This window comes from Fusarium venenatum, assembly GCF_020744135.1.
Source record: "Fusarium venenatum strain MPI-CAGE-CH-0201 chromosome Unknown EDB82scaffold_4, whole genome shotgun sequence".
Classification (NCBI taxonomy): Eukaryota; Fungi; Ascomycota; class Sordariomycetes; order Hypocreales; family Nectriaceae; genus Fusarium; species Fusarium venenatum.
In genome coordinates this window covers 2,933,349-2,961,243 of record NW_027072132.1, presented here as the reverse complement: position 1 = coordinate 2,961,243, position 27,895 = coordinate 2,933,349, and the positions used below count along the sequence as shown (strand labels likewise).

General features: G+C 48.9%; 9 protein-coding genes across 9 annotated transcripts; 6 read left to right on the top strand and 3 right to left on the bottom strand.

The window, feature by feature from the left end:
* Window positions 1-1,288: 1,288 nt before the first annotated feature.
* Window positions 1,289-2,620, top strand: EDB82DRAFT_311223 (uncharacterized protein). Its single transcript, XM_065607453.1, has 3 exons — window positions 1,289-2,072; window positions 2,126-2,306; window positions 2,545-2,620. The coding sequence occupies exons 1-3, from the start codon at window positions 1,659-1,661 to the stop codon at window positions 2,562-2,564; spliced, it is 615 nt and encodes a 204-aa protein (XP_065463321.1). The 5' UTR covers window positions 1,289-1,658; the 3' UTR covers window positions 2,565-2,620.
* A 1,519-nt stretch (window positions 2,621-4,139) lies between these two features.
* On the bottom strand, window positions 4,140-4,774 carry EDB82DRAFT_311165 (uncharacterized protein). Its single transcript, XM_025737884.2, has 4 exons — window positions 4,606-4,774; window positions 4,444-4,553; window positions 4,310-4,391; window positions 4,140-4,252 (listed from the first exon to the last, which is right to left on the bottom strand). The coding sequence occupies exons 1-4, from the start codon at window positions 4,606-4,608 to the stop codon at window positions 4,232-4,234; spliced, it is 216 nt and encodes a 71-aa protein (XP_025592700.1). The 5' UTR covers window positions 4,609-4,774; the 3' UTR covers window positions 4,140-4,231.
* Window positions 4,775-4,838: 64 nt separating this feature from the next.
* On the top strand, window positions 4,839-5,887 carry EDB82DRAFT_513842 (transcription initiation factor IID, 18kD subunit-domain-containing protein). Its single transcript, XM_025737883.2, has 2 exons — window positions 4,839-5,124; window positions 5,181-5,887. The coding sequence occupies exons 1-2, from the start codon at window positions 5,064-5,066 to the stop codon at window positions 5,627-5,629; spliced, it is 510 nt and encodes a 169-aa protein (XP_025592699.1). The 5' UTR covers window positions 4,839-5,063; the 3' UTR covers window positions 5,630-5,887.
* Window positions 5,888-6,894: 1,007 nt separating this feature from the next.
* On the top strand, window positions 6,895-8,777 carry EDB82DRAFT_311089 (uncharacterized protein). Its single transcript, XM_025737882.2, has one exon. The coding sequence runs from the start codon at window positions 7,275-7,277 to the stop codon at window positions 8,652-8,654; it is 1,380 nt and encodes a 459-aa protein (XP_025592698.2). The 5' UTR covers window positions 6,895-7,274; the 3' UTR covers window positions 8,655-8,777.
* On the bottom strand, window positions 8,727-11,847 carry EDB82DRAFT_513839 (uncharacterized protein). The gene is made up of 8 exons (XM_025737881.2): window positions 11,622-11,847; window positions 11,508-11,531; window positions 11,231-11,346; window positions 10,620-11,092; window positions 10,255-10,550; window positions 9,764-10,201; window positions 9,460-9,710; window positions 8,727-9,408 (listed from the first exon to the last, which is right to left on the bottom strand). Exons 1-8 carry the CDS (start codon window positions 11,721-11,723, stop codon window positions 8,901-8,903), a joined length of 2,208 nt encoding a protein of 735 aa, XP_025592697.1. The 5' UTR covers window positions 11,724-11,847; the 3' UTR covers window positions 8,727-8,900.
* Window positions 11,848-12,521: 674 nt separating this feature from the next.
* EDB82DRAFT_540924 (P-loop containing nucleoside triphosphate hydrolase protein) lies at window positions 12,522-17,375 on the top strand. Its single transcript, XM_025737880.2, has 3 exons — window positions 12,522-13,057; window positions 13,108-13,295; window positions 13,350-17,375. The coding sequence occupies exons 1-3, from the start codon at window positions 12,902-12,904 to the stop codon at window positions 16,891-16,893; spliced, it is 3,888 nt and encodes a 1,295-aa protein (XP_025592696.2). The 5' UTR covers window positions 12,522-12,901; the 3' UTR covers window positions 16,894-17,375.
* Window positions 17,376-17,952: 577 nt separating this feature from the next.
* On the top strand, window positions 17,953-23,821 carry EDB82DRAFT_437639 (Sec23-binding domain of Sec16-domain-containing protein; the record flags this gene model as incomplete). Its single annotated transcript, XM_025737879.1, has 2 exons — window positions 17,953-23,179; window positions 23,232-23,821. 2 exons carry the CDS (start codon window positions 17,953-17,955, stop codon window positions 23,819-23,821), a joined length of 5,817 nt encoding a protein of 1,938 aa, XP_025592695.1.
* Window positions 23,822-24,143: 322 nt separating this feature from the next.
* On the bottom strand, window positions 24,144-25,583 carry EDB82DRAFT_513828 (checkpoint protein Hus1/Mec3). The gene is made up of 4 exons (XM_025737878.2): window positions 25,453-25,583; window positions 25,265-25,370; window positions 24,360-25,215; window positions 24,144-24,293 (listed from the first exon to the last, which is right to left on the bottom strand). Exons 1-4 carry the CDS (start codon window positions 25,493-25,495, stop codon window positions 24,267-24,269), a joined length of 1,032 nt encoding a protein of 343 aa, XP_025592694.1. The 5' UTR covers window positions 25,496-25,583; the 3' UTR covers window positions 24,144-24,266.
* Window positions 25,584-26,512: 929 nt separating this feature from the next.
* On the top strand, window positions 26,513-27,587 carry EDB82DRAFT_513825 (uncharacterized protein). The gene has a single exon (XM_025737875.2). It carries the CDS (start codon window positions 26,627-26,629, stop codon window positions 27,404-27,406), a length of 780 nt encoding a protein of 259 aa, XP_025592692.1. The 5' UTR covers window positions 26,513-26,626; the 3' UTR covers window positions 27,407-27,587.
* The last annotated feature ends 308 nt before the right edge of the window (window positions 27,588-27,895 follow it).

The following is a 27,895-nucleotide window of genomic DNA, read 5'->3' as shown; positions in this document are numbered from 1 at the left end:
GCCCCAGCATCGGCCACTACGAGTCGTCCTGCAACTCTCGCTGGTCCAGAAGCCAACAAAGCAATGCAATCTTGATGCTGACTGACTCTCGATGGAAAAATCATGTTTCTTGTGGCAGTCTACTAGTGACGACAGTTGCATGCTGAGCCTCGGCTGGAGATTGTCTTCTTTTGACTTTACTGTATGTAACCTTTGCATCTATGGTCTCGCAACTGCCGCCACCACGAGTGCCGTCTTGTATGTATTTCTACACATTTGTCAGAAATCTTCACTTGCACCTCGCCACAGACAACAACTGCGGACATGATATGTACTGGGTCGGGAGCGGTGACTTGTATCGATGCAGTCAGTCAGGCAGTCGTGTCATTCTGCAATGCAGCAAGCCATAGCCAGCCAGTCTCACACAAAATACAAGTTTGCCGAGGCGCTCGCAAGTGGATATGAGGTTGTATCCGTACTCCGTTTTGCCCGTCCGTTATTACAGCCTTCACAGGCCTCTCGGTGCACTGTGACCAGCCAACTCCAAGGCGAAGGGCATTTCGCCAATTTTGAACTTGCCAATTGGTCAGTATTACTGATAGTGTATCCCAGCCTGGTGGTACTGGGATGCTTTTAGCTATATCTAATCTCTCATGGTACACCGTCCCGTGCAAGCATATTCCATGCCAGGAAGCGTGCAACAGCCTCGGGACCCTTGATTGTTTTACAATGAATTGTATTGGTGGAGGTTCACAACATAACAATATCTTGGGAACCTTGGATATAGTGAGCATCCCAGACCACCAAATTCTATCCAGGGCGGGCAGACCAGGGTTCGTCCACGCTTCGGCCATTTCGATAGAGGCTCAGCACCTGCCAGAACGTCCATGCGTGCAGGCCCTGGGGCTGCATCTGCGTCGAATGCTAGTGGTGTCGTAGTGGTGTGTTTGGCAGCAGAATCTTAAGAGCGGACCTCGTCGATTCCTGGTCAGACAGGGTAGAGCAGGGAGCAGTCTACCTATGCACCACCAGTTCGACAGAAAGAGATGATGGGTTCATTTCTCGACAGAAGTGTGCCAACCCTGACAATCGCCCTCTGAGGCCCAGGGCTTTGGGCATTCGTTGTTCCCATTGTTACTCACACTCTTGAGCTGCCAGCTATTATTTGCCCACTCTGCAATGCAATAGCGTTCAGCAAGGCTCGCCCGCTATGAGTCAGGATTGACAACAACAACCAGGAAGGACTCCATCCTTCATTTAAACATCAAGAATCAATCGCAAAACACCATCGGTGTGGGACCACATCACCATCCACCCAGGACACGAAGTGGCCAACGCATCAATGCACCTGTGTTCAAAACCACAGCCCAAAACTTGGCTCTAAACTAATGCTGTTCTGCCCAAGATGCTGCAAAGCTATCAATGCAGATGGGAATCTTTCACCGCCGTAACCGCAATGGCAGTCATGTCAGTCTCCAATGCTGCTGTGGTGGTGTAACAAGTTGTGGCTGAACTCATGGCACCTCATTCTGATCCATTGCACACAAATCTGATTGACAAGCTCAGCAGCAGACTGCCAAGATGTTCTGGTCATTTCCACATGGCCACCTTCAAATCTTATTAATGGCAGGATTCGACGCCAAACCTGAGTCGGAGATGCCGTCTGTTATTGGAATGGAATGCTTTTCGAAGGCAACTCTATTATTATTCAGGAACGAACATTTGTATCCAAGTTTCTGACTAAGACCTTCCATCAGCCGCTTCGCCCCAAGTCCATGTTCTTTCAGCTCACCTTGTCCATGCGGCGACGGCGGATGGATTCCTTCCTTGTGTCACGTCCCGTCCGACCGTTCAGGTCCGAAACCACCACATCAGACATCGGACATCGGACATGGCGAGGCTGCAACCATGTATGGCATAGTGACAAAGTAGCTTTCCTTCCATTGATTAAACCTCGGGTTCACGAGATTCTACCACAATCGATTTATTTTACCCTGTGCAACCAAACGCAAGCAGCTAATGCCCAGCAAGCGCCCATGACAAATGATCACGCGGGTTTGAAAAAAAACTGTCGATACACTAACATAAAGGCTGTTTGTTTGTCCCTCGCCTTTCTACTTGACCGAAACCACTCACTGACTGGGAGACTAACATGCCTGTCAAAGAAACGCCAACAAAAGGACCAGTCAGTGGCACAAGCACACCCTACAAATTCGAGAATGAATCATTGGGTTTAGGGTTAGTAGAGAGTTTCTTCGTCTTGCATGGCACTACCGACCTTGTCGCCCCCAAAGCCAGCCAACATTTCTTTCTGGGCCATGATGCTCGTTCAACGAAACCAGATGCAGGGCAGCAAGACCGAGTTTAGACGATGGATTTGAATCAGGGACATGTTGCCACTGAATCTCCCTCAATTTCTGGACTATAGTCCAGTACACCGTAATTATTAGTTGGGTGTCTTATCTCCATCTCGAATCACCTAGATTCGCCTTGCATATGCAGACTTTTTCGCCCATCAATTATCTACGCCAACCACACTCGTACAATATCTGTTAACTAATGGTTTCGTATGTCCCCTTTTCTGAGGGGGAGGGGCTTTTCCCAGACTTATACTTGAAGGCGCCTAGCTTTATAATGGAGTTTCATTTCGAATGCAGCTGTGCTGGTTTCACCTCGCACTAGGAATTGCAGCTCATTTTACGGATTGAGCAGGTGGTGGTGTCGTGACGAGTCAGAACTGGGGGCCACCTCAAGCTTCAGGCCGAGTTCGGGGCTAGAAGCTCGGGGCCGGAGCAGATCCACGATACGGCAATAATAGTGACTGGTATTAATAGTGTAGGGCCAAGATTCAGAAGCAAGGAGCGGCCCAAGGTTGCATTTCGGGTATGGTGGTTTTGATACTTCTACAACAGAGTAGTCTACGGTCGCAACCAATACCATTTGTTTTGTTTTGCTTCGTAGTCTGCTCTGTTCTTCTTTCATTACTTCGATTTGTATCATGCGCATGTGGTCAAACGTGTTCTTAACAGTCTACTTATCGTATTCATGCGAGAATTACGCCCATGTCGCACACATATAACAGCACCAGGCTATCAAAGTTTGCAAACGACTGATTATTTATGACCAGCCTAGCCAACTTGAGTACTTCTATGCGTGTTACTGTGCCATTTGATTGTTTTCATGTCTTACAATCAACTCCGTGCTTGGGCTTGGATCGCCGCTACTAACAAAACATACCAGTCAATCTAATCCACTCACTCTTTTACCATGAGACATAAATAACAAATTTCGACACGGCTGAAGGGGTTTCTCAACAGATCGGCTCTTGTTAACCCCAGATTCTGGACCTGCTTGTTGTCCCGTATTCCTTTTCCCTGCGCCAATCACACCCATCTCTTTGCTTTTTGTAAGACGGGAAGGTTTATTTCAAGCAGCCAAAGATTAAAAAGGCAAAGGCTGGCTGTTCCGGACCCTGTGTGTATGCATGTTGTAATCTTATCGTGGTGGATGAATGTGACATCCCTCAACAACGTACAAAATGAATTGAGCAGGGCGCGCTGCTCCTCGCATGATTGCGGCAGGCAGTGTTTTACTGCATGATTGAAAGCGCATGGACTACATCCGTATTAAACTCGGTGTCTTGTCTATAGGTTAGGATGGCAAGATGACCATCAGCTTTTTGATATACCTAAGCAGGAAAGCCTGTACCAAAGGACTCAAGATACGGTGCTACGCTCTTCTCTCAAGCAACGTCAGATTATTAACACCCCATCATAGCACGACTATATTATTTAGGTCATGTGGTATTGAGCGTACCAGCATAGACCGAGGTTCGTTACGTGCGGCTCCGCTTTGAGCCATCGTTGCGTTCTGGTGTCACCTCGTGTTACTCGCTTTGAGACTTCCCCGAGTGAATGGGGAATAAAACACTTCATGTACTTGAACCCCAATTTTCCTTCCATGTTTCAAAACTGCCGGATTGCGTGGTAGATTCCTGAACATGTAACGTAAAGCACACTTCTTCACGATCGTGCAGGGTGCCGCTTCGCTCAAGTGCAGGCAGGGCATAGCTGCGAACGACAAGGTCGAATGATTTTATCATCATAATCTGGAGGATCTGTATATGTGACAGACAGCGCCAACACTCCGCCCAGTGGGTTCTTTTTCCCCTCTTCCCTTCAAACTCCTAGCCTGTCGTGATATCTTTAATGGTAAAAAACAAAAACAAAACATGTCGTTGCGAATATGTGGTTTAGTTGAGGAGGATGGAAACCTGTAGTCCAGTCAGCCAAGTCAAACAAACACAGCAAGAATAAGAACTGTGACGTACGGCCATGAGGACACAGCATATACTTATATACGGGCTCAGTCTTTCGCCTATCCTCGCGCATTTCCAAAAGATGCCCATGAATCTAGGGTTGTGTCAGTCTCGTCGCACATCTCGGGAGTCGTCGCATTCCGTACCCGTTCTTATTTCGGTCCATGATGCCTGGTGTAAAGTGGTGAACGTATGCGCTCGTGCATATGAGCAGCAGGAGGACGAGTAGGAGGGACTGGAAGTTGAAGAGGGCGGACTGGAGGAGCTGTTAGCATGTAGATTTGACAACGAATAGGCAGCGTGCATACCATTTTGACGATTCAAGAAGCTGGTCCTGTACCAATTAAAGGATTTCGAATAGGATATCTCGTTTGTATGTCTCGACGTTAAGCTCGACGTTGCCTTATCGATTTGTCCTTCTGCCTTTCTCACATGCGACAAGTGTGCTTAGGGGTAAAGATTCGCCGAAGCCGCGACGTGTTTCTTTGAGCACTGAAGCCCAGGGGTGACGTACCTAAATCGACCCCCACAAAAGTCATAACCCCACTGAAGGGACCCCGGACTGAGCCTCTAGCTTTTTGTCGCAAGGCTGCGCCGAGCACCTGAATCTTTTCGCAATATTTCAACTACATCTCTACCGCGAGGCTGCGCTTCTCTTATCTCCAAAAACCCAATCATCAAAACTCAACCCTTTGCATCTAGCATTTCTTCTATCTTTTCGCATCTATAATTTGTAAGCGCTTAGGCGCCAATAGCCACATTCATCATGGAGCCCAGAGCGCGTGCCGGCAAGAATGTCGGAAAGATGAACTTTAGCCATGCAGAGCGTACGTCTTGATTCCTCCATCTCCTGATTGCTGATACACGCTAACTCTTTCATAAGTGGCACAACTTCTATATGCACATGGCGATGTTCAAAACCCACTCCCCGAGACCGTCCGCGTCCTCGACGAGATCCTCACGGACTTTATGCAGTCCATCGCTTTCGAAGCGACACGAGCGGCTAATTACTCAGGTCGGCAAAAGATCAAGTACGAGGACTTTGAATTCGCGTTCCGCAAGAATCCAACGTTCCTGGGCAAAGTACAGGAGGTTTTCGAGAAGCAAAGGGAGATCAAGAAGGCCCGAGAGATTCTGCGCGACGGAGAGGACGAGATCATGAAGGATGCTGCGGATGAGGAGAAGAAGAGAGAAAAGACGGATACCAGACATGGAGGATCAATCGTAGGCGGTGGTGCTGCAGCGTCTGCGGCGTCAAGAGCAGAGGAAGAGCTGGGTGAGGCTGATGATGATGCCGAGGCCGAGCTTGATGCGTTGGGTAAGAAGCGCTGATAGTGTTTCTTTGGACATTATAAGGCTACTAGCAACCTTTTTCTTTTGGCGCAAATACGGCGTTCTGTAGAGACGTGGGCATGGATGGGTTCTGGCGTTTAGAGGAATTACTACGGCACATACACAAGACTGGAGTTATGGGTAGGGACACAGAGTCAAGAGCTGCCTCACAGTATGTAGATATCAAGACAATACTTTTGAATCCGCATTGAAAAACCTAGTCACCCAGCTGATTCAAGCAATTAAACTACTTACACTCACAGCTACTTTTTGTTCTTGAAGTTATGGCTATGAGCGGTCAGAACGAAGCCTTGTAAGAAAGCAAATATACCTACGCAATGCCGTTATCCTATAAGCCTCGATTAAGTGATACTCTTGCCTGAGTATCAAATATGTTATTAGATAGGTATTTGATGGGGGCCTTCTCAAAGTTTAATTGATCAAGGCGATCAGATAGGCATGTACTTTGGTGGTTTTACGATTTTCAGATACTAATACCTAATACAGATGGGAATGTTCTTGTAGTTCAATTGGAAAACTTTGGTAGCAGGATGACCCACCAAGTTTGTTAACTTCACAAATGAGGAAACACCTGGCATCCTATGCCATTCATGCTATTACAATTGGTGGTTTAATTGAAACTCTAAGTCATTATTGTAAAAGCAAATTGGAATACTATGTCTGCCAGCCAAGTTGCAAAACTCAATCAACGCTTACCCTGCACCATGGTTATTCGTTCTCTGAAGTCAATTGCCTTGTTTCACAGATACACCAATCGTTAGATACGACTCTAACTATAAACAAAATGTTCCGTTGGTTTCTTGTTATTCTACTACTGTCTCTTCATAATTGTGTTTGTGATGTTATCTTCTACTCCATTGTTTAAGATTAAAGTAATTGGAAATGACAACTATTCCCGGACCCACTTCGAACCACAACGGGCATAACGGTCCTAACGGATCTCCATCCTCGGCCAATTTTGGCGATATACCGACACCGACGTCGGAGTTCTTGCAGAGCCAAGAGGTGATTCGATATAAGTGGTGGCTTCTGGCTTCTTCGTCTGGTTTAAGCGCCGACTCATTTTTTCTGAGGCCCTCGCCACTGGAACCTTTACTGGTCGCGTGACAATGTTACTACCAGCAACGCAGCACTACTTTGTCTATGTTTTGATAACTCAAGTACTGGTCTGCTGATATTGAGCATCTGGAAGAGTGCCTGACTCGACATGACTGTCTCTTGAAACCCAACTCTTGTAGAACTAATGTTCCCGTAAACCTTCACTGATTGTCCTCGTCATCAAGGGTCTTGTCTCTTAACAACTCTTTACCGGGGGTTAGACTTGGGCTCCGCCCCCACTGCAAGAGACTGACTCCTGTTGGCTCAGAGGTTGGTAAAGGCGAAAAGAGAACCACCAAAAGAGGATCCATGATCGATTCAGTGGGTTCCGGCTGCGGGGTGGTTGGCTCTCAATGGTTGACGCTCTTGAGTTGTCGGTTCCCGTGGGATCTTTCCTCATTTGTAAGACTCTATTCGTCTTTTCTCTCTTTATTTTACTCTGGCTGTCATAATCTGTTTCTGTTATTCGTGAGTTTGTAACAGCTTCATGGAAGAAAAGTAGCTGCTCGTTATTACCTTAGTTAAAATGGACAAAACCCCTCCATTATATGATGATGTTCCTCAGACCCCCTCAGACAAGCTGATACCTAAGGAGTCTTATGAATCACATCAGCACTTGCTGCCGCCGTCGGTCTCACCTAATATCATACCTTACAAAGCTGGCAATACGAGTTTTGATGACTTTCGCCGCATATCTTCAAGTCCATCTCCTTGTCCATCGCCTGTCCCTCTGAGACAATTCTCACATAATGGAACCGACTTTCCAACCGAGGCTCCACCGTCGAAATGGAAACAGTTCTGGATCAAGAACAAGCCTGCTGCATATGTCGCCCTATCCCAGTTCTTCGGAGCTTTGATGAACCTCAGCGCTCGTTTAGTCGAACTCGAAGGTGATGGCATGCATCCCGTCCAGGCTCTGCTCATGAGACACTCGATAACTGCGCTGTGCTGTTCAACTTATATGTGGTGGAACAAGACCCCAGACTTTCCCTTTGGCAAGAAGGAGATCCGATGGCTCCTGTGGCTGCGTGGTGCAAGTGGCTTTTGGGGTATATATGGCGTTTGGTACTCGATGATGTATATCCCTCTCGCTGATGCCACTGTTATCACGTTCCTCGCGCCAGGTGTTGCTGGCATCATCTGCTGGATTGCTCTCCGTGAACCCTTCACCCGAATTGAACAGCTTGCGACGCTTGTTGCTCTTCTTGGTGTTGTGTTGATCGCTCGGCCTACCACCTTGTTCTCTCACCCTGATAATGATAATTCCTCGACGACTGAGTCACCTGAGTCAGGAGGTATACCTGGTGCTGATCACGAATCCACACCCGAAGAACGTTTGATAGCCGTTGCTGTGGCTTTGCTGGGCGTTTTTGGAGCAGCTGGCGCTTATACGACTCTTCGAACCATTGGAAAACGAGCCCATCCTCTCATTTCTGTCAATTATTTCGGCGTCATTTCCACCTTCATCGCACTGGCCATGCTTATCCTCGGACCCATTCTCGACATCCAGCAACCAGGTCTCCGATGGGTTACCCCATCAACAATAAAGCAGTGGGCGCTCCTCCTTCCACTCGGCATTCTTGGATTTATCATGCAATACCTCCTCACATCAGGTCTCGGAGCTGACAAGTCGAACCGTGCCAATTCCATGGTCTACACACACATGCTCTTCGCCGCAAGCTTCGACCGTTGGGTTTTTGGGCATCGAATGGGGCTCATGAGTGGCGCTGGATGTACTCTGATTCTTGGAAGTGCGATTGGCGTTGTTATGCTTAAAAAGCAGCCGCCTCCAAAAGTGCCCTCGGATGATGTAGAGAGGCATGGGAATTTGGAAGGCGAATTGGAGGGTTCTCCCATGCTTGTGGCGGACCCGGGGGCGTCAGAACAGTTTAGGCTTTCAAGGTAGATTGGATAAAAGTTTGTGCTACTACTTGTTTGTACATGTCCATAGGTTCATAGGATAAGCATCAACGTTACAACTGTACGCACACCGTTGAAAGTGCTAAAAGTCACCTGGTGATTGGTTATGAACAACCGTTGGAGTTTATTGGGGACCTTGGACACAGATCAACGGTCCTGTAGTTGAGATTCCTGAAGTTTCGTTGATTTCGCCTTTGATAGAGAATATGTATTACCTTCTTCTGATATGCTCTCATTGAGGAAATGTGAAGCTGGGCTCCTCGAGCAACTCCATCATCTGCTGGCTGCTATTAAACCACTCACCCAACTGCGCCGTATTTCCCATCCACATCATGGTATTGGCACCTCTCTGACCCTCAGCACCATCAAGCATTCCCATATCTCCTAGTGTCTGTGAAAAAGCACCAGCTTGTGCAGCGTCCATCGGCGAGGGCTGTTGCCCTCCATTGTTGAGTCCAGCTGGTGGGAAACCAAGTGCTGCGAGATATGTGTTGAGCTCAGCGCTTGCCTGCGTCTGGTCCGCAGTGGGTGTAGTTGTTCGAAATTCAATGTAGCGAAGTGCTACAGTGTAGAGGACTTGGAACAACCGATGCATTTTGGCTGCCGCGTCTGACAGTGTTATCGTGGTCTCAACTGATGTGCAAAAGTTGTGCAGACGAGCTAGATCACTTTGGTCTTGAGTTTCGATGGCTTGACAGAAAACAACAATAAATGGGATGAAGGGAGCGAAGAGGAGAGTCCTGGTTTCATTAGCATTGATTTTTATGGGGTTATATGTACAGAAACCATACCAGTGAACATAGGACGGAAAGTACAAGGCATTGTCGCGTCCCAAGAGATCCATGCAGTCCTGGTGACGTTGTAGCGTCGCGCGTGCAGCCTCGATACACTCTGGGATGAATGTTCCTCGAGACCCTGAAGGAGCAGGAGTTGCTCGGTAAATAAGAGTGAGGAGCGAGAGCCGGAGCACGTCGTCAGATATGATGATGAATTCTATGAAATACTCTCCAAGCTTCGTTTTGACCTCTTTCTCACGATTCTTCTGAAAGTTCTGTATGAGACAATGACATATTCGTTGGTATCAGGGGTACTTACAGCTAGTTCTCTACTTCTTCTACCAATGTCTTGCAAATCGCACACCAGTTTCTGGGAGCGGAGCCTCCTCGCATCGTCTAGTTCTTCCATCGAACCAGGACTGTACAGTAGCTCATATATTTGTCCTTGACATCGAGCTGTGGCTATCCAAAGTGAGATGAAAGGGGACAAGGGAGTAGCATTTGCAGGATCCTCGGAGAACATAGGCACAGTGACGTCCCAGTCTTGAATAGTAGACGCTCTTCCAAGACGGAGAGAAAGACTCTTGTCGATGAAATATGTATTCCAGAAGAGAAACTGCTTGCGCTGCGCGTCGCGAGGCTTATCGTTCTTCATAGTTGATACACGGTGGTATCCTAGAGTTTGACATAGCTCTGATGCTTTGCATGACAAAGCCCATGACAGTGATGGCTTCGATATTTCAATGGCATAGAAAGCCTAGGGGTATTATCAGCACTGTATATGGTGAGATCGGCAGGGTGGCAACATACTCCAAGTAGCAGGGCAGAAATCATGTTGGAAGTAGCGGGCAGATGGAAAGGTAGATTAGCTAGCGCCGTCTCTGCGTTTTGCCGGAGTGCCTTGGTGTACTCTTCGTTCTCTTCAAGCTCTTTCTTGTCCGTTACTCGTTGCTGGCGATCCTGGAACATGTACATTAGGCCGATATTCACGAGGATGTAATCAGAATCTGTGATATCCTCAGAGAAATACACGTGCAGGCACATTCCAGAGAAGCTTTCCATCGAAAAAAACTCCCTTATCCAGGCTGAAATTTCTGAATTCTCGGCTATCAAAGAGTTTGATCAGTATAGTATATCAATATGGGCAACAAAGTGAGAAATATAGAATCACATACTTTCGCATTCCCGTATGAGGGCAACGGCTGTTTGAATCGGTGGCAGGCTATTAGTTTTGAACGGGGGACGTGGCACCGGCCTGGCATATGGAAAAGACATCTCCGTGGCAGCAGTTTGTTGTTTCAACGAACTGACGATATGGTGAAGTGAATCTAAAGTCTCACGTAACTCAAGGCTAGCACCTTGTAGAGACTCGGTACCGACAGCATTCTTGAGAAACTCATTTGCGAATTCGCCATGGGCAGCCAAAGAAGACTCTCCCTCGATGACAGGACTGTCAGCAGTCAATTGAGCAAGGTGTCCATAATGTGTTGAGGTTGAACTCTGGGCTGGCGATTGACGTGGAGGATCAGAATTTGGGGTGGTATTCTGGCTAGGTTGAGAGTTTGCAGATGACATATTCGTCTTCATATCTCGCATAAGTTCCGTGAGTGTCTCAAGACGACGATCGATAATATCAATCTTTTTCTCACTGCAGTTTGTTCATCGTTTGATCAGCTGATTTGTCCATGCCTCACAGCCAGGATAGTGAGTGAAGTGGAGGATGGATAGAGATGGAGAATGAAGTGGCTAGTGACACCAAGATCTAACCCGGGGTAGCATGACATACTATTGGGCTGAGAGGAGGATCCGAGTTCTCTTTTCCCTTGGGCGAGTTTCATGATGTGTGCAGGGTATCTTTGCGTGCACACAATGAGAGCAGGGCGAGTTTCTGTCGCAGCGGATCTATACAGGCAATGTTACTATATATCTAGCTATAAAGAGAATGGGCTTCAATATCAGTAGATTTTGGTGACTATAGCCGCCTCCACTATATGGTTGGTCCCTTGATGCGATGCACTTGCATTGACTGACTGATTGATTAGATTGATTTGATATGTACATACCTTGCGAGTCCTGCATGCATCGCACTAAGAATTGGTGTTAGTTTGTAGGAGCCGTGGGGATGGAGACAGACACAGGGAAGGACAGGGCTGTTTGTGGTTATAAGTGGCACTAACTGCTCGTCGAATAGTCAAATTAGAGGTATTCTGGGGTCCATCGGATCCCTCATCGGGGCCGTCAACGTCAGGGTCCATGTGGGCTTGGGAGTCTTCAGTCATGATGTGTTCTCACGGATAACATTGGACAAGACCAAACATAGATGGCTGTAGGCCGAATGCGGGTGACAATAGTAGAGTGATGCTGGGTACAGCAAGTCACTGAAAGAGAGAATGTTTATGAGAGTGTCAGTGTCTGTAGCCTAAACTGTGCATCACTTACATGGTATGAGGGAAATGGAGCGGAACGCGCGGGATCCGGAAGAATTGAAACCGTTGAACTAAACCAGAAAAGTGGAAACAAGAAGATGCGGCTCCCGAGAACACCGCAAACCCGAAAGAGCCAATGAGATGATAGAAATGCTCAAGTTCATCCAATCTCTCAGTGCAAGGATCTTCTTTTTCCATCATGGCTTCATCTCATGGCTGCAGTTTTAGTAGACATTGGAGATTTACCAAGAATATTTATTTGCGAAAGAGAATACGAACACTGAGTCATTCCTCATACAAGAAGTCATCAATTATGCACTTCAACACCGAATCAAATCGAATGGAGTTTCTCTTTCATCATGAGCCAAGACTTCAGCAGAGATGAGGCGGCATGATATCCGATGAAAGACCCCTGTTATGGAGTAGATGATGCATGGTATGTACTCATGTTGACATGACGATCAGTCAACCTCAGTCTCGGTACAGCTACTCCGTATAGACACAAAGAGAAACAGTATCATCAGATAAACCACTAGTCTCTATAATGACCAAACTCCCTCAAGCCCTAAATCTCCGGCATCGTAAAACCAATCTTGATCCCAGTCTAGATAATTCATTATCAATCTGTGCCCCACTTAGACCACTTTCTAAGGCGGATCTGATAAAAACGCGAGCTAAAGTGCCAAGGATCACCACTAAATATGGTCTGTTCTACCTATTCTGGCTACGTACTTTTCACTTTTCACTCCACCCCCCGGGTTCTTCTTTTCAAAAAGTTCTTTGGATCTTGTTCAAAAAGGACGCTACCTCCCCTCTTCTTGCTCGAGAAAATGGCATTCTTTCTTCTTGTTTCCTGATCTGTCATTCCTCTCTTCGTTTCTTACAACTAGGCTTGAGGCCTTGAAGCTTGAAGTAGCCTGATTCTTCGATATACTAGAATCGACAAAAAGGGCTCAGTTACCATTATACCCTGGGCTTAACAGCCCGTCGCGGTAAATCCCGTATTCGTTTAGGGACTTTCAAAAGTCATCATGACTTCAAGCATCAACGAGAAGGAGAACGAAAAGGTTGTTGGTAGCAGCCAAGCTACCTCAACTCCCGAGGATGTTGTCATCAACACTGAAAGTGGCGATGCTCCCACTCCAGGTGAAGAAGGAGAAATCGAAGGTTCCTGGAGTGATTACAAGGTAATTCCAACCAAGTTCTATTCAGTCAAGGTCTGCTAACACTGTTGAAGCGCATTCTTACGTTTGCCGGGCCTACAGAATACCTGATGCAAGCCATCGCTCTTGTCGCTGCCATAGGCTCAGGTGCTGGTATTGCTCTCCAGAATCTCATTTTTGGACAATTCATCACCATTATCACCGACTTCACTTCTGGGGTATCCGAGCCCAGCAAGTTTCGTAAAGATGTTGAAAATCTAGCGTGAGTATTACAAACTCAAGGTACCCGTGTTAACCTTGCTAACTTGCCATGAAGACTGTACTTTGTATACCTCGGCATTGGCCGATTCGTTCTTTCTTACATCTGGAACGTCTTCCTCACTTACTCTTCTTACCGCATTGTACGCAACATCCGAAAGGAGTACCTCCGCGCTGCTCTTCGTCAGGAAATTGCCTACTATGACTTTGGTACTGGTGGTTCCGTCGCCACTCAGGCTACTTCTAATGGTCGCTTGATCCAAACTGGTATCGCCGAGAAGCTTGGTCTTTTCTTCCAGGGCATTGCCGCTTTCCTCACTGCCTTCATCGTCGCCTTTGTTGTGCAGTGGAAGCTCACTCTCATCTGCTTGTGTATCGCCCCAGCCACCATCATTGTCATGACTGTTGTTGCCACCATGGAGGCTGTTCACGAGATGAAGATCCTCGAGATACATGGCCAGGCCAACTCGCTTGCAGAGGGCATTCTGGCCAGTGTCCGAACTGTCCATGCCTTTGAGATGAGAACTAGGCTTGTTGACAAGTTCGACAAGCACCTCGAGGAGGCCCACACTGTCGGAAAAAAGATCTCGATTCTCTTTGGTCTCATGTTCTCTGCCGACTATACCATCATTTACCTTGGCTTCGGTCTAGCTTTTTGGCAGGGTGTTCGTATGCTCGCAAGTGGCGAGATCACTGACTCTGGTGTCATTTTCACAGTTCTTCTTTCTGTCGTCATCGCAGCTGTTCAGCTGACCCAGCTTACCCCTTACACCATCGACTTTAGTCGTGCCATGTCTGGAGCAGCCCAACTCTTTGCTCTCATCGACCGCGAATCGGCTATTGACCCTCTTTCCAAGACTGGCGAGACCCCGTCCGAGACTATTGGACACGTAGAGTTGAAGAACATCTCTTTTGCTTACCCCACGAGACCAGGAATCACCGTGCTTGACAATTTCTCCCTCGACATTCCTGCTGGTAAGGTCACCGCTCTAGTAGGCCAATCTGGATCCGGAAAGAGTACCATTGTTGGCCTTATTGAGCGCTGGTACAACCCCAAGTCTGGCACTATCAAACTCGACGGTCGTCCTATCAACCAGCTGAACTTGAATTGGCTCCGTCGAAATGTTCGCCTGGTCCAGCAAGAGCCGGTTCTGTTTGAAGGATCCGTATTCGATAACATCAAGCACGGTCTGGTTGGAACCGAGTGGGAGAATGCATCAACCGACGAACAGATGAGGCGAATCGAAGATGCTGCTAAGATGGCTTTTGCTCACAACTTCATCATGGAGCTTCCTGATGGTTATAACACACAGATCGGGCAGCGAGGTGGCCTCCTCTCAGGTGGCCAAAAGCAACGAGTCGCCATAGCCCGTAGTGTTGTGTCTCAGCCCAAGGTTCTCCTCCTCGATGAAGCTACAAGTGCTCTTGATCCTCACGCAGAGAGTGTCGTCCAGAAGGCCCTCGACAAAGCATCTGAAGGTCGTACCACCATTGTCATCGCCCACAAACTCGCCACCATTCGCAAGGCCGACAACATCGTTGTCATGTCCAAGGGTTCCATCATTGAACAGGGCTCACACGACTCTCTGATCGCCCAAGATGGCGCTTATGGAAAACTCGTCAAGATTCAGAGTCTTGCCGTGGATAATGAGTCGGCGCACTCGGCAACCGAGGAAGAAGAATCTGTTCCCGAAGTGGAAAAAGAAGACCTTAGCATGACCAAGACTGTCACTCAATATGAAACTCACGTCCAAGAACGCCTCGAGGCCGGTAAGGAACATGGCAACTATGACAACCACAAGCAGCTGGGCATCTTCCATGTAATCTATCGACTCATTCGAGAAAGTCCCGAGGTCGCATGGTCGTACTTCTTTGTTCTCGCGGGATGCCTGGGAGCTGTCGCGGCATTCCCTGGACAAGCCATTCTTCTTGCTCACGTCGTGGATGTGTTCACTCTCACCGGCGATAGAATGAGGGATCGCGGAGACTTTTATGCCAGCATGTTCATCGTTCTTGCTGCCGGTCTTCTCGTGTCGTATTTTGTTCTTGGTTATGCCACTAACACTGTTGCTCAGTTCCTTAGCCACAAGCTTCGCAAGCAGAGTCTACAGGACATGCTTCGACAGGACCTCCAGTTTTTCGATCGTGAGGAAAACAGCACTGGTGCCCTGGCTAGTCGCATTGACTCCAACCCTCAATCTATTCTGGAATTGATGGGCTTCAACGTTGCCCTCATTCTCATTGCCATTCTCAACTTGGTTGCTTGCAGTCTCATGGCTATCATCCACAGCTGGAAGCTAGGTCTGGTGGTCGTTTGTGCCGGTCTCCCTCCTCTGGTAAGCTCAGGCTACTTCAAGATTCGCCTTGATGCCAAGCTTGACCGGGATACTTCCAAGAGATATTCTACCAGCGCTTCGGTCGCATCTGAGGCCATCACCGCCATACGAACTGTTTCATCTTTGGCTATTGAAGAGTCTGTTCTAGATAAGTATGTCAACGAGCTGAACGGAGCTGTCTCTGGCTCAAAGAATGATCTTTTCAAAATCATGATCTTCTTTGCCCTTACTCAATCAATCGAATACTGGTTCCAGGCTCTTGGCTTCTGGTACGGCTGCCGTCTTCTGTCACAGGGCGATGTCTCTATGTACAACTTCCTCGTCGCTTTCCTTGGCGTTTTCTACTCGGGCCAGGCCTCTGGTCAGCTTTTCCAGTTCTCTACTAGTATCACCAAGGGAGTCAACGCTGCCAACTACATCTTCTGGCTTAACCAACTTCAACCTAATGTTCAAGAAACCTCTGAGAACCGCGACAAGGGCCCCAAGTCAGGAGGTCCCATCGTGTTGGACAACGTTCGCTTTTCATACCCACTGCGACCTCACGCTCCCATTCTCCGTGGTATTGACCTAGATGTCAAGCCTGGGCAGTTTGTGGCCTTGGTGGGCGCTTCAGGCTGTGGAAAGTCGACCATGATTGCCATGCTCGAGCGATTCTATGATCCATCAAGCGGCACCATCAGCATCGACAACTCTGCTCTTCCCAGCCTCAATCCTCGGCTCTATCGTCGCATCGTTGGTCTCGTTCAACAGGAGCCAACTCTTTTCCAGGGCACAATACGAGAAAACATCGCTCTGGGTGTTGACGACCCTGAGACTGAAAAGAATGATCCAGCCATATCGGTTTCCAATGACCGAATCGAAGCAGCTCTTCGCGCTGCGAATGCCTGGGACTTCGTCTCGTCCTTACCTGAAGGTATTGATACACAAGCTGGCTCAAACGGTGCTCAACTATCAGGAGGTCAAAGACAGCGAATCGCCATCGCGCGAGCCCTTATTCGTGACCCTAAAGTTCTTCTTCTTGATGAAGCTACCAGTGCTCTTGACACTGAGAGCGAGAAGGTTGTGCAGGGTGCCCTTGCTGAAGCAGCGAAGGAAGGCGATCGTATCACAATTGCTGTTGCTCACCGCTTAAGCACTATCAAAGACGCTGATAAGATTTGTGTGTTCCTTGGTGGAAAGATCACAGAGACAGGAACCCATCAAGAGCTGCTCGCACAAGGCGGACTATATCGTAAAATGTGTGAAGCACAAGCTCTGGATAGTTAGTGTGTTATATTCGATATGAGTAATAACTTGGAGCAAAAGATATAGTATTTAATGATAGTATAGATAATACCCTTGAATATTGAATGATTTAAGTCGAACTGGAAATGCTGTAGGTTTAGTCCCTTTTTTGTGATGGAATTTGAGACTGCCATGGCATGTAACTGGTTGCCTGTCCACTGAATAAGGAATTTGCCAACAATGTAGCAGGGATCATTTCCAACCGTATCCAGGGCATCACATGGTGTTTGAAGTAGTGTTGATTTGTTACAGTCAGCAGATGTTAATCAAAATTTGGATGGCGAATTGTTCAGGTCTAGATTCCAGTCCTTAAAGACAGGATGACTTACAAGGGACGGATAATCCACGGATGATTACGCTGTAGTGATTCAAGGCTTGCTCGGGTCCTTCCTGTCTAGTCCATGTCCAGTGCAGGGTACTTAAATTTATCAAATATTAGTTGCAGATAAGATCGTTCTGTCCTGATGATGGATTTGTATGACATTGTGAATAATATCCTGCGACTATAAATAGAGGTTGGGCAAAGCTTCAGACGGTTTATACCCGTTGTAGCTATCGGAACAGTTATGCTGCTCCGCCTCTGGATCTAGTCATCATTCGGTAGGTACTAAGGTACCCTATTCCTCCAAACTCCGTGCCATGAGACGGGACAAGTCTCCATATTTCTAACATGCCAACTTGCATTTGCGATCTGTACTGTACTTCCAGAACGTTTCCCTTCCAACTACAGTAACGCCTCTTTCGTTCCTCAGATGAACATGGCAACCTCGATTTTTAATTAACAGCAACACCATTCAATTCACTTTTGTTCTTTGTATACTAAGTACGTGACTTATTACTTCTTTCTCCTGCTACTGCCGAACTGAGCCCCTCTACCCCCCCTGAAAGTCGCGAAGCAGTCCAAGCTCCGCGCAGATTAGCTCGGCAGTAGCCCCTTTGTGTTGAACCCGTTCCGCTGACACGATCACACAAAGTACTCGCTACTGGCATTGAAATTCGGTTCCTTCCTCATCATAAGCCAACGCCTGGATCGGCTTCGCCATGGCTTCCGAATCGCCAAAAGCGACAGATCTGGCCACGATGCAAGACGATTCCGATGCTAGCAGCAGCTCCACCGAGTCTCCTGCGCCTGCGACGTCATCAACAACAACAAAAGACACGCTCGTGCAACCTGACCAGTCCACAACCCAAGACATCCCGTCGCAACATGACCACGAATCGCCAGAGAAAGGTGGTGCTTCCAACGCTTGGCTCTCGCAGGAGGACGAAGACGGTGGCGGCAATGACTGGCTAGCTTCCGACGATGTAGTCCCCGAACAGACGCAACAAGAGGAGACCCCTAGCGAGGCCATTCCTGAGAAAGCAGATGTTAAGCAAGCAAGCACTGAGAATGAAGACGCTGAGCAAGAAGATCTCGAGCAAGCAGAGATTGGGACAGCGGAGGCTGAGCAAGTAGAGACTGGGACAGCAGAGGTCGAGCAAGTAGACCCTGAAGCTGTTTCAAAACCCAAAGCACCGGTATTTCAGCATTCAAGCTCAAGGTCGTTTGCTCGTACAGTGTCCCACGAAATCAGCTTCGGTGACGATGACGAGGGTGAATGGACACTAAACCGCACCGATACCGACCCGTTCAAATTCATGCCTCCTAGCGATCGAACCAACTCTTTCCCTCCAGTCCCACCCGCTCATTCGACTGCAGAGGTGGATGAACAGCAGCCCCTTCCCTCTAACCAGGCTATGGATGTGCTGGAAGAAACAGAGAGGGAAGCAGATGAAGAAGAGGAGCTATATCGGCAAGAGGAAGCTTCGCAGGGACTAGATGCACCGAGAAGAGGTCACTCTTCGTCTATTTCTATTGGCGGAGATTTGAAGAGCCCGGAAGGCCAGGATTCTGATGAAAGATATGAAGAAGGAATCCCGTTAATTCCACAACCCGCTCAAGAAACCAACGAGGTGCCCGTTGCACAAGATAACAAGACTGCAAGCGACCTTTTCGAAGAAGAAGTCGACGAAGATGCTGATTTTTTCAGCCAGGTTCAGAGCTCTGAACCTGTATCTGAGGAGCAGCATGCCCCGACCCTGGAACGAAAGTCCACGATGCAAGTACTGGATTCGATGAACGCAGGCTCTGTTTCAAAAAAGTCGACGCTTGAAGGGACTCCTGAAGAGGATGAGGAAGAAGACGACTCAGACTCGGACTCAGATGACAGTGAGGAGAAGGGTAAGGAAGAAGAAGAAGAAGCAGCAATGGCCGAGCCAACAGCTTCCGAGCCAACACTTGCTGCGTCTGATCCAGCGCCCATCAAACAGGAAGACATCGCTTCGAAATGGGAACAAGCATTCGCTGGTGACGAGGATGAGGATGATTTTCTGCTCGACGACAACGCCGAAGAGGAGAAACAAGTTGACCCTGCTGCATTTTTTGGAAGTGATGATGAGGGTTTCCTAGAAGATGTAGAGCCAGCTGCAGATCCAGTGCCTGTGCCTGCGCCTGCGCCTTTCCCTACATCACGTCAAACTTCTGGGCCAAATCCCTACATGCCACACGCACCAGCCGTTCACCCAGCACCATCACCTTACGCCCCTGTTAGTCAGGTGCCTGGAGTAGCTGCTCCCCCAACTCCTGCATACAACGCCCCGGCGCCCGGCATGACTTCTTTCGGTGCTGCTCCTCAGTATGGCCAGCCAGCTCCACCGCGCCCAGATATGTCCAAAGCACAAAGCTTTGCTGACAAGTCAAAAGGTGGGTATCACTCACCATACGATCTACCGACTGATCTTGTCACAAATCTGGTGAAGCCTCGCAAGAGGGCAAGCATGCAGCAACTCTCTCAAACCGAACAGCTTCATGCTCCCGTCCAACCGCCGCCTAGAAGCGCGAGCGTTGGTATGCCGGCTCCTCCTACCAAACTCACGCCTCCCTCTTCTAGCCATGGGCTGCCTGTTCAGCAAGCAGGACCCCCGAAGCCTGCGGCTACTGGTGCCCAGCACAAGGAGAACTTCTTTGAGGAACTGCCCATGACTTCTAGGCCGCGACCAAGCTCACGAACAAGCCAGAGGGCTGCTTCTCCTGCTAGAAATCCGCCTCCGGTCCGCGCACCTCATGTCCCTTCACCACTGGCCCCTCCTCCCAGCGAACCTTATGGCGAGCCTTCAATACAGGCACCTGTCATTCCAGGAGCTGGTCTCGTTGCGCCTGAAAGGGTCAGCCCATATGCTGCTCTGACTACTCCTGCCAACCACATGCCACAACCTCCCTCGGCCAGCGCCTCTCGATACTCTCCTGCTCCCGGCACTAGCCATACCGCGCCGCCGGCTCCTGTCAATAACCGCTATTCACCGGCTCCTCCACCTATCAAAACCCATGGATCCTACGGAGCCGTTGCAAATTCTGGTCCTGGACCAATGTTGCCGCACCAGCCTAGAACGTCAAGCCCATTGACCCATTCTGAGACTGCTCACTTTGAGCCCAGATTGAGCCGAGTTTCGTCTCTCCCTCCCACTCGAGAGGTGGATGAAGAAGATGACCAACAGACCCAAACAAGGTCTGTGAGCGCTGCTCTTTCTCCTCCCCCTCGAGAGTCCAGATACAACCCAGAATCTCCTGAGCTCTCTCGTCAGACACCACCCCCTCCCAGCTATGCTGGACAGTTGACTCTGTCACCACCTAAGCAAGCGGGCCCATATGCACCTATTGCTGCGTCAACGGCACACCCTGGCTTTGTGCCTCCTCCTCGAGCTCAAACCCAATCGCCGAGTGCCTCCTTCGGGCATAAGCAAACCCAAGGATCTTCAGACTCAACGCGCCGCCCTTCGTCTGCCCATTCCCACTCGTATCCTTCCCCGGCAGCCGCAAAACCAGCGCCTTCGCCTTATGCCCCAGTTGCTCCTGCCGCTGGTGTCTCAACTGTTCGAACTCGTGGGCAGTCTATCACTATGAATATGATTGCGCCCACTGACGGCCGTGAGAACGATGAACTTCAGCGATGGAAAGGTGTACCTATCATCTCGTGGGGTGTTGGTGGCACTATTGTAACATCATTCCCCAAGAGTGTTCCCCGATATGGCATGGGCCAGGCTGTTCCCATGATTGTACGCACACCTGGAGAAGTAAAAGTTCAGAGTGTTAAAGACCTTGAACCCCTTCACGAGCACGTGGCTAAATTCCCCGGTCCTTTAAGGGGCAAGTCCAAGAAGAAGGAGACAATTTCGTGGCTTAATGCTGGAATTGAGTTGCTGGAAAAGGATTTGCCCGACGTCTCATTCCACTCTCAGCTTTCCCTCGAGGCAAAGAGAGCTGTTGAACGCTTACTGCTCTGGAAAATAATGCGTATTTTCGTTGAGAACGATGGCATCCTAGAGGGTAACCCTACCGTCGATGCAGCTGTCAGAGATGTTCTCTCTCCCGGAGAGACTTCACAGGCCGCGGGTGATGATGCGCTCTTCCCTGCTGCCAGCAACTTTGCTGCAGGCATTGCCTCTGTTACCTCGATGCAGGCTGACGGTGTCGACGTGTCCACTATGGATCAGGTTCGACATCATCTGTTGAGAGGTGACCGGGACAAGGCTGTATGGGCCCTCGTTGATAAGCGACTTTGGGGACACGCCATGTTGATATCACACACCGTTGAAGGAGACCTTTACAAACGCGTGGCCCAAGAATTCGTCCGAAAAGAGGTCAACTATCCTGGCCACGCCAATGAGTCTATGGCTGCCCTCTACAAGATCCTCTCTGGTAACTTTGAGGACTGCGTTGACGAACTTGTTCCTGTACACGCACGGGCTGGCCTCCAACTCGTGTCTACAGATGCAGGTTCTGGGCCCTCTAAGGACACACTAGACGGATTAGATAAATGGCGTGAGACTCTTTCGCTTGTGTTGAGTAACCGAAGTACCGACGATATTCAGGGGCTCAATGCCCTTGGAACCCTTCTGTCTAGCTATGGACGAGCTGAAGCTGCCCACATCTGCTTCATCTTTGGCCGCCATTCCTCAATCTTTGGCGGACTGGACGACCCCAACGCAAATTTCGTGCTTATTGGGGCTGACCATCGACAGCAGTCTGACCAGTTTGCCAAAGAGACAGAGGCTCTCCAGCTAAGTGAAGTCTACGAATATGGCTTGTCTCTTGCTGGCGGAGCCCTCGGCTTGGCAGGAACACCTCATCTGGCCGCTTACAAGCTCGAGCATGCCATGACCCTTGCCGAATATGGCCACCGAGACAAGGCTATGCAGTACTGTGATGCTATTTTGACAGCTATGTCCGCTCAAACTAAGCGATCTCCTTACCATCACCATATCCTTGAGACCGCGGTTGAAGATTTCATGTCAAGACTGAAGTCAGCACCAAAGGAAGAGAGCGGCTCGTGGATCTCGAAGCCAAGCATGAACAAGGTCTCGGACAGCATGTGGAATAGATTTAACAAGTTTGTTGCTGGGGACGAGACCGAGGACAACACCGGAGGTGCTGGAGACGCTGGGCCGTTTACACGTCCCTCAGGAGAGTTCAGTCGATCACCTTCAGTGTCGAACTTTGATATCTATGGTCAGCAGTCGCCTGGTTTCGGAATGACGCCTGCCCAGACGCTTGCGAGCGCTGCGCCATCAAAATATGCACCGGCCACCATGACACCTGCTTCTAACCTGAACCCCTACTCTCCTACTTCTCAGTACACACCTGGACGAAGCTCGATGGAACAAACCCCTGCAAGTTATGGACAAAATCCATATGAACCCGCCTACCCCGGTGCTACTTCGGCGAACCAAGGGGACAGTTACATACCATCGGTTACTCAGCCTGAATCGAACGACGCTGGGCTTGGTGGCTCAGGCCTTGCTCCTGCTGCACAAATCACACAGGGCTACTCTCCTGCTGGATACCAGCCATATGGAATGCCAACCCCGACACCAATGAATGGCGACGAGAAACCCGCTGACTCTTCTGCGCAAGGCTTCCAACCTCTCAGCTATGGCTACGAGCCTCCTCAAATGTCTTTCAACCCCCCTGAACAGGCAAGCGAGGAGGACAAAAACGAGAGTAGCAACGGCGGCTACGAACCTCCTTCTTTCCAGCCTTACGGATACGAGCCACCATCTTATGAGCCTCAGTCTACTGCAGAAGATGACGGCGAAGCACACCAGCCCAAGAAGAAGAGTATCATGGATGACGACGACGACGACTTTCCTTCTATGAAACCTGCTGCGAAGTCAAAGTCGGACAAGGACCGAGAAAACGAGGAAATGTTCCGCAAGGCTGCCGAAGAGGATGGTAAGTTTGTTCCTGTCAAGATGATGTGATATATCACTAACAAAATGAACAGCGAAGCGTGCAGCTGCCCAGCAGTCGTCCAAGAAGGGATGGGGTTTCGGCGGGTGGTTCGGAGGAAGCAAGAAGGCTACCCTCGAGCCGTCCTCATCTGGTGAATCTTCACCAGGCAAGCCCATTCGTGCCAAATTGGGTGAGGCCAGCAGCTTTATCTATGACCCTGATCTCAAACGATGGGTTAATAAGAAGCCTGGCGCTGAAAACACACCGGCCAAGACTGCTACACCTCCTCCCCCCAAGGCAGGTCCTCGCTCTGTATCCGGAACCCCTCCCCCGCCTGCAGGCACGCCGCCTCCACCTTTGGTCTCGAGCAACAGCGCACCGCCGCCGCTCATGCCTCCAAAGTTGCGCGCCGGCACACCTGAGTTGATGAAGCAAGCGTCTACAGAAAGCCTCGGCTTGGCACCGCCTGTTATGACTCGATCAGTTTCCAACACCAGCAATGCCAGCGCGCCGCCTAGTCGGCCAACCACAAGCATGAGCAATGCTAGCAGTATCGATGATCTGCTTAGTGTGGCACCTCGCAAGGCCGGCGACAAAAAGAAGCCCCGAAAAGGTCGCTATGTTGATGTTATGGCTAAATAGGACGAGTGTGAGATGTCTCATCGTTAGGATTGGAATTATTAAATCCACTCCAGGCGTTCTTGTGGGGATTCGTGCTAGAAACGAATCGGAATGTATTAATAATAGATTATTGTCTTGTTTTTCGTGATTTGGCAAGCAGTGGGATTGTAGAAGCGTTGGCCTGGGGCTATAATCAGCGTTTGTACATGTTATTGGTGTGGAGGCCAAGTTGTAATGTATTGGATTAGCAGAGGCATAGAAGCAACGATACTACCATCGAGATATGATTATGACTCGAATGGATTTCAATGCAGAACGATAATACGATAAAGAATGCGTTGCATGGGGTGCTTGGCCAACACGAGCCATTTATATTGAACCTTGATTTGCAGGTGTCTATCATTATTTCCCTAACTCGAGAAGTTTAACACCGAGATGCTGTGATGAGATTCCATCTGTGTTTGTTTTACACACTGTACGACTGCACATAATACTGATACTTGTTAGCGTGGTCCAGTATAGCTTGACAGCAAAAAAAGAAGAAGAGGAATAGACTCACCGTCACGACAGAGTCGTCGGCTGTAGCATCGTCGTATTGGGGTACATAGACGTAAAGGATCAGAGCATGGTCATCCGCAAAACAAGCAATTACCCGGCCTTCTAAACGACCGACACTCAGGACACGACTCCAATCCTTGCCATCCACACGGACTGTCGCCCAGCGCTCGGGGCCGTCTTCTCGGAATTTTGTACTTGGATGCTCTTCGACGGGACAGTCGAGTTGTGCCGGATCCAGCTCTGGGTTCTCGAGGTTGGACCACACGCTACATATATCGGTTGTTTCAGTAGCGATTCGCAGCCGCAGACCGCCATGCATGTTGGCGCTGATTTCAAGCTTGGGCGATTTGCTGTTGTTATTAACTGAGCCAGTATTGGAGGCCATGGCAAGTTTAGTAAAGCGATCTGAAATGGCCTTGAGTTGAAGAAGCGGTGGTAGTTGGATGTGAACATCTGGTTCCCGTACTCGAGGCTGCATGATGGTCTCAACGGTCTCCGGATGAAGAACTCGTACGGGTATATCTTGCGTGATGATCTTTTCATGCTCTCGCCGTAAATTAGTTTCGAGATGTTCGGGCTGAAACATCTCATCGTCATCAAATGGGTCGTCGCCAGTAGCTGTGCCTGAAGGTTTCGCGGCTCCGGGCGGGTTGGCAGCTGACGTGGTAGTTGTGATTGTCATGGAAAGAACTGGCAAACCATCCTTTTTTGTGAGACGCAAGGAAGCAGACATGCTGTTGAGTGCTGACTTGAGAGCGCGCTGCAGAGGCTGGAGAGGAAGCTCTAAGTTAATGGTGTTGCCTGCCTCTGCGGATTGAATGTGGTAGCCGTCGAAGATGAAATCCATAGCAAGTGAGCTCGATGTTTGTCAGTCTTGAAGTCATAAAAAAGAAAGAAAAGGCATACGCCCAAACTTGGGATCCCATATCTGGGATGACTGTGAATCGCGCCGTGTCATCGCTGAGGCGCAACCAGGCGATCTTCTCGAGAGAGCCAAGTGCAGCTACAAGCTCTAGAGATTCACGGTTAGGAAGTGTCATTAAAAACAGTAAGAATGACGCAGAGACGGGTGTTTGTAAGGAAAGAGAACTGACTAGCAAATGTGCGAATATTCTTTAATTCTGTCCGAAAACGCATTATGATAGGAAATCGCGGTAGTCTAATGACGAAGGAGAAAGGTACTAAGATAGTTGTATTAGATAGGAAGTGATGATGTCGAGGTTAAGAGTCGTAAATTTTGTGGGGCATGAGATAGGCAGCTCAAGTTCACTGGAAGAGGTGTATTAACCATTACGTTCTGTTTCAAAAACACCTTACCTACATAGCTAACCTTAGTGATTCTGTACAAATTTTCTGAGAACCGTTGATTTAAATATTAGGTAGTTCATGTTGTATACATAGTTGTCTATCCATTTTGGTCTTACTCTACACGCTGACTTACACGCTGATCCGCAACAACTCGTCAAAGTGACTACCAAGTCTAGAAGCTGCAAGACTCCATGATACTAGAAAGCCATATGTATGCCTACCTAGTTAGGTGTCATCCGGGGCACTTGATATACTCATGTCAGTTCTTGTCGATCGATAGCAAGTCGCAGCCCGAGCTATTTGCTCCTAAAGGGTTCCATGTTCAGAGTGTAGGAAGGAATAGAAAGGTTGAACTCTTGGTTTTCGGAGCCCATCTGAAACTTAGTGAAAGGTCTAAAGAGAAGAGAGAGGGGCAAAGAAAGAAGATCTGTGCTTTGGCAGACCGAAGCTTTGCCTACTAACCTACCTATGATGACGGAGCCAGCTTCAGGGTCTTTCACTTGAGGTACCTAAGTAGGTAGTACTTACCTTCCTAGTGGGTGACATAACCTAACGTTGGCCTTATGCCTTATGGTACAAAATAAGTAGTCTAAAAACCACAGTCTAAGGAGCATAAGCTGACCTATTAATCTCGTCTCTTATGTTTCCAGCAGCCAATATTTCTGATGCCCTGATGCCTTCCCAGGCACTTGCCTCCTCCAGATAGGAAGGTGTCGTATTCCATATTGAACTTGCTTCTCTAGCCCGCTTGCACTTGACTGTCTCAGTATCTACTAAGGTAGGTAGGTGCCTATAGTGATTGTCCTCCTGACACCAGCAGACAACAACTTCTTCTACTCTACATCACACACACACACACACACACACACACACACACGCATAGACAAACACAAGCTATCCGTATCTATACCATTTTACTTCTTTTGCCGTCATGGGCAGCATCAATTTAAAAATTGCACCATGGGACCACGTTCTTTTTCACTCTCTCGACGGCAACGACCGGATGAGACCCCTGAGCTGGTCGAACTGCCGCCTCAAAGGACTCGGACCATAGTCCAAACTTCTTCCGCAGGAGCAAAAGCTCGCACCAATTCGAAGGGAGAACCACTATCGCGAATGGACGAACTCTGCGAGTCCTCTAGACCTCTGATAGATAGGATAGACAGGAATGTGCGTCACCCCAGTGTTAAGTACTCGCAGCTTTACTTTGGTGGCAACCATTGTGTCATGTGCGGTAAACCATACTGCCATACAAGTCAATCTGGTCAACTTTCAGCGTGGATGGAGTCCGAAGCTCGAGCATTCCTTCCTTGTGGCCACCACTTTGGGATATCATGCCTAAAGAAGTTCTTGAGAACAGCCGCGGATCACAATTATCGATGCCCCATGGGAAGCTGTCTACCTATCCAACACAGGTGCCAGCACGTTGCCATTCCAGAGTTGCAGGTACCTGCGCGAGTCCATTTGGATATGGAGACTGGTCTTAACCACCTGCCGTTCGATTGCGAATTCTGCAACACTGCGAAAGCAACGAAATCAGCAGAGACTGCGGACAAGCATTTCGCTCGAATGTGTGATACGGAAAAGACCAAACTGATTCGCAAATACTATGACCTGCGTTGGAGGATGACGGGGCCGAAGAACCGGCTTGGATACTACATGTTTAATCAAAAGCGGTTTGCCAAAAGCAAATTCCACACCTTCAAAGACCTACTAGATGTCGTCATGCGAGGGGGTTGAGTGGAGGGTGAAGACGAAAGTGAAGAGCACCCGTAAGGATTCTGGGGTGAAAGCCCGGGGACATCAGGAGGATGCATTTTTCAGCGACATGGTTTAAGCGGTATGTACTTGCCAGTTAGGCTAGGTTTGGGCTACAAAAACAAATAGCCTGAGAAGTATAGTCTAAGAAGAATAAAGTGGCCTAATAATTTGGTCTCTTCCAACTTTGCTGGTACCCTGATGGGCGCCAATGTCTTTGCAGTTACACAATATGGTGTTCCTGTCGAGTACTGAGGGAAACGTCCAAAACCTGGACCTCTCCATCACCTTTGCCGTCTCAAATTCAATCTCCTTGAGATATGCTATTATGGTTGGCCCCTCTTCTTCGGCCTTGAGAGATGGAACTTGATAACTACCATCCGGAGAGCCCCCTCAAGCGGACGACAAACGGATTCCTCGCATGGCCCGGACCATAGATACTTCAGCCGGCTTTGCATGAACATTTGGTCC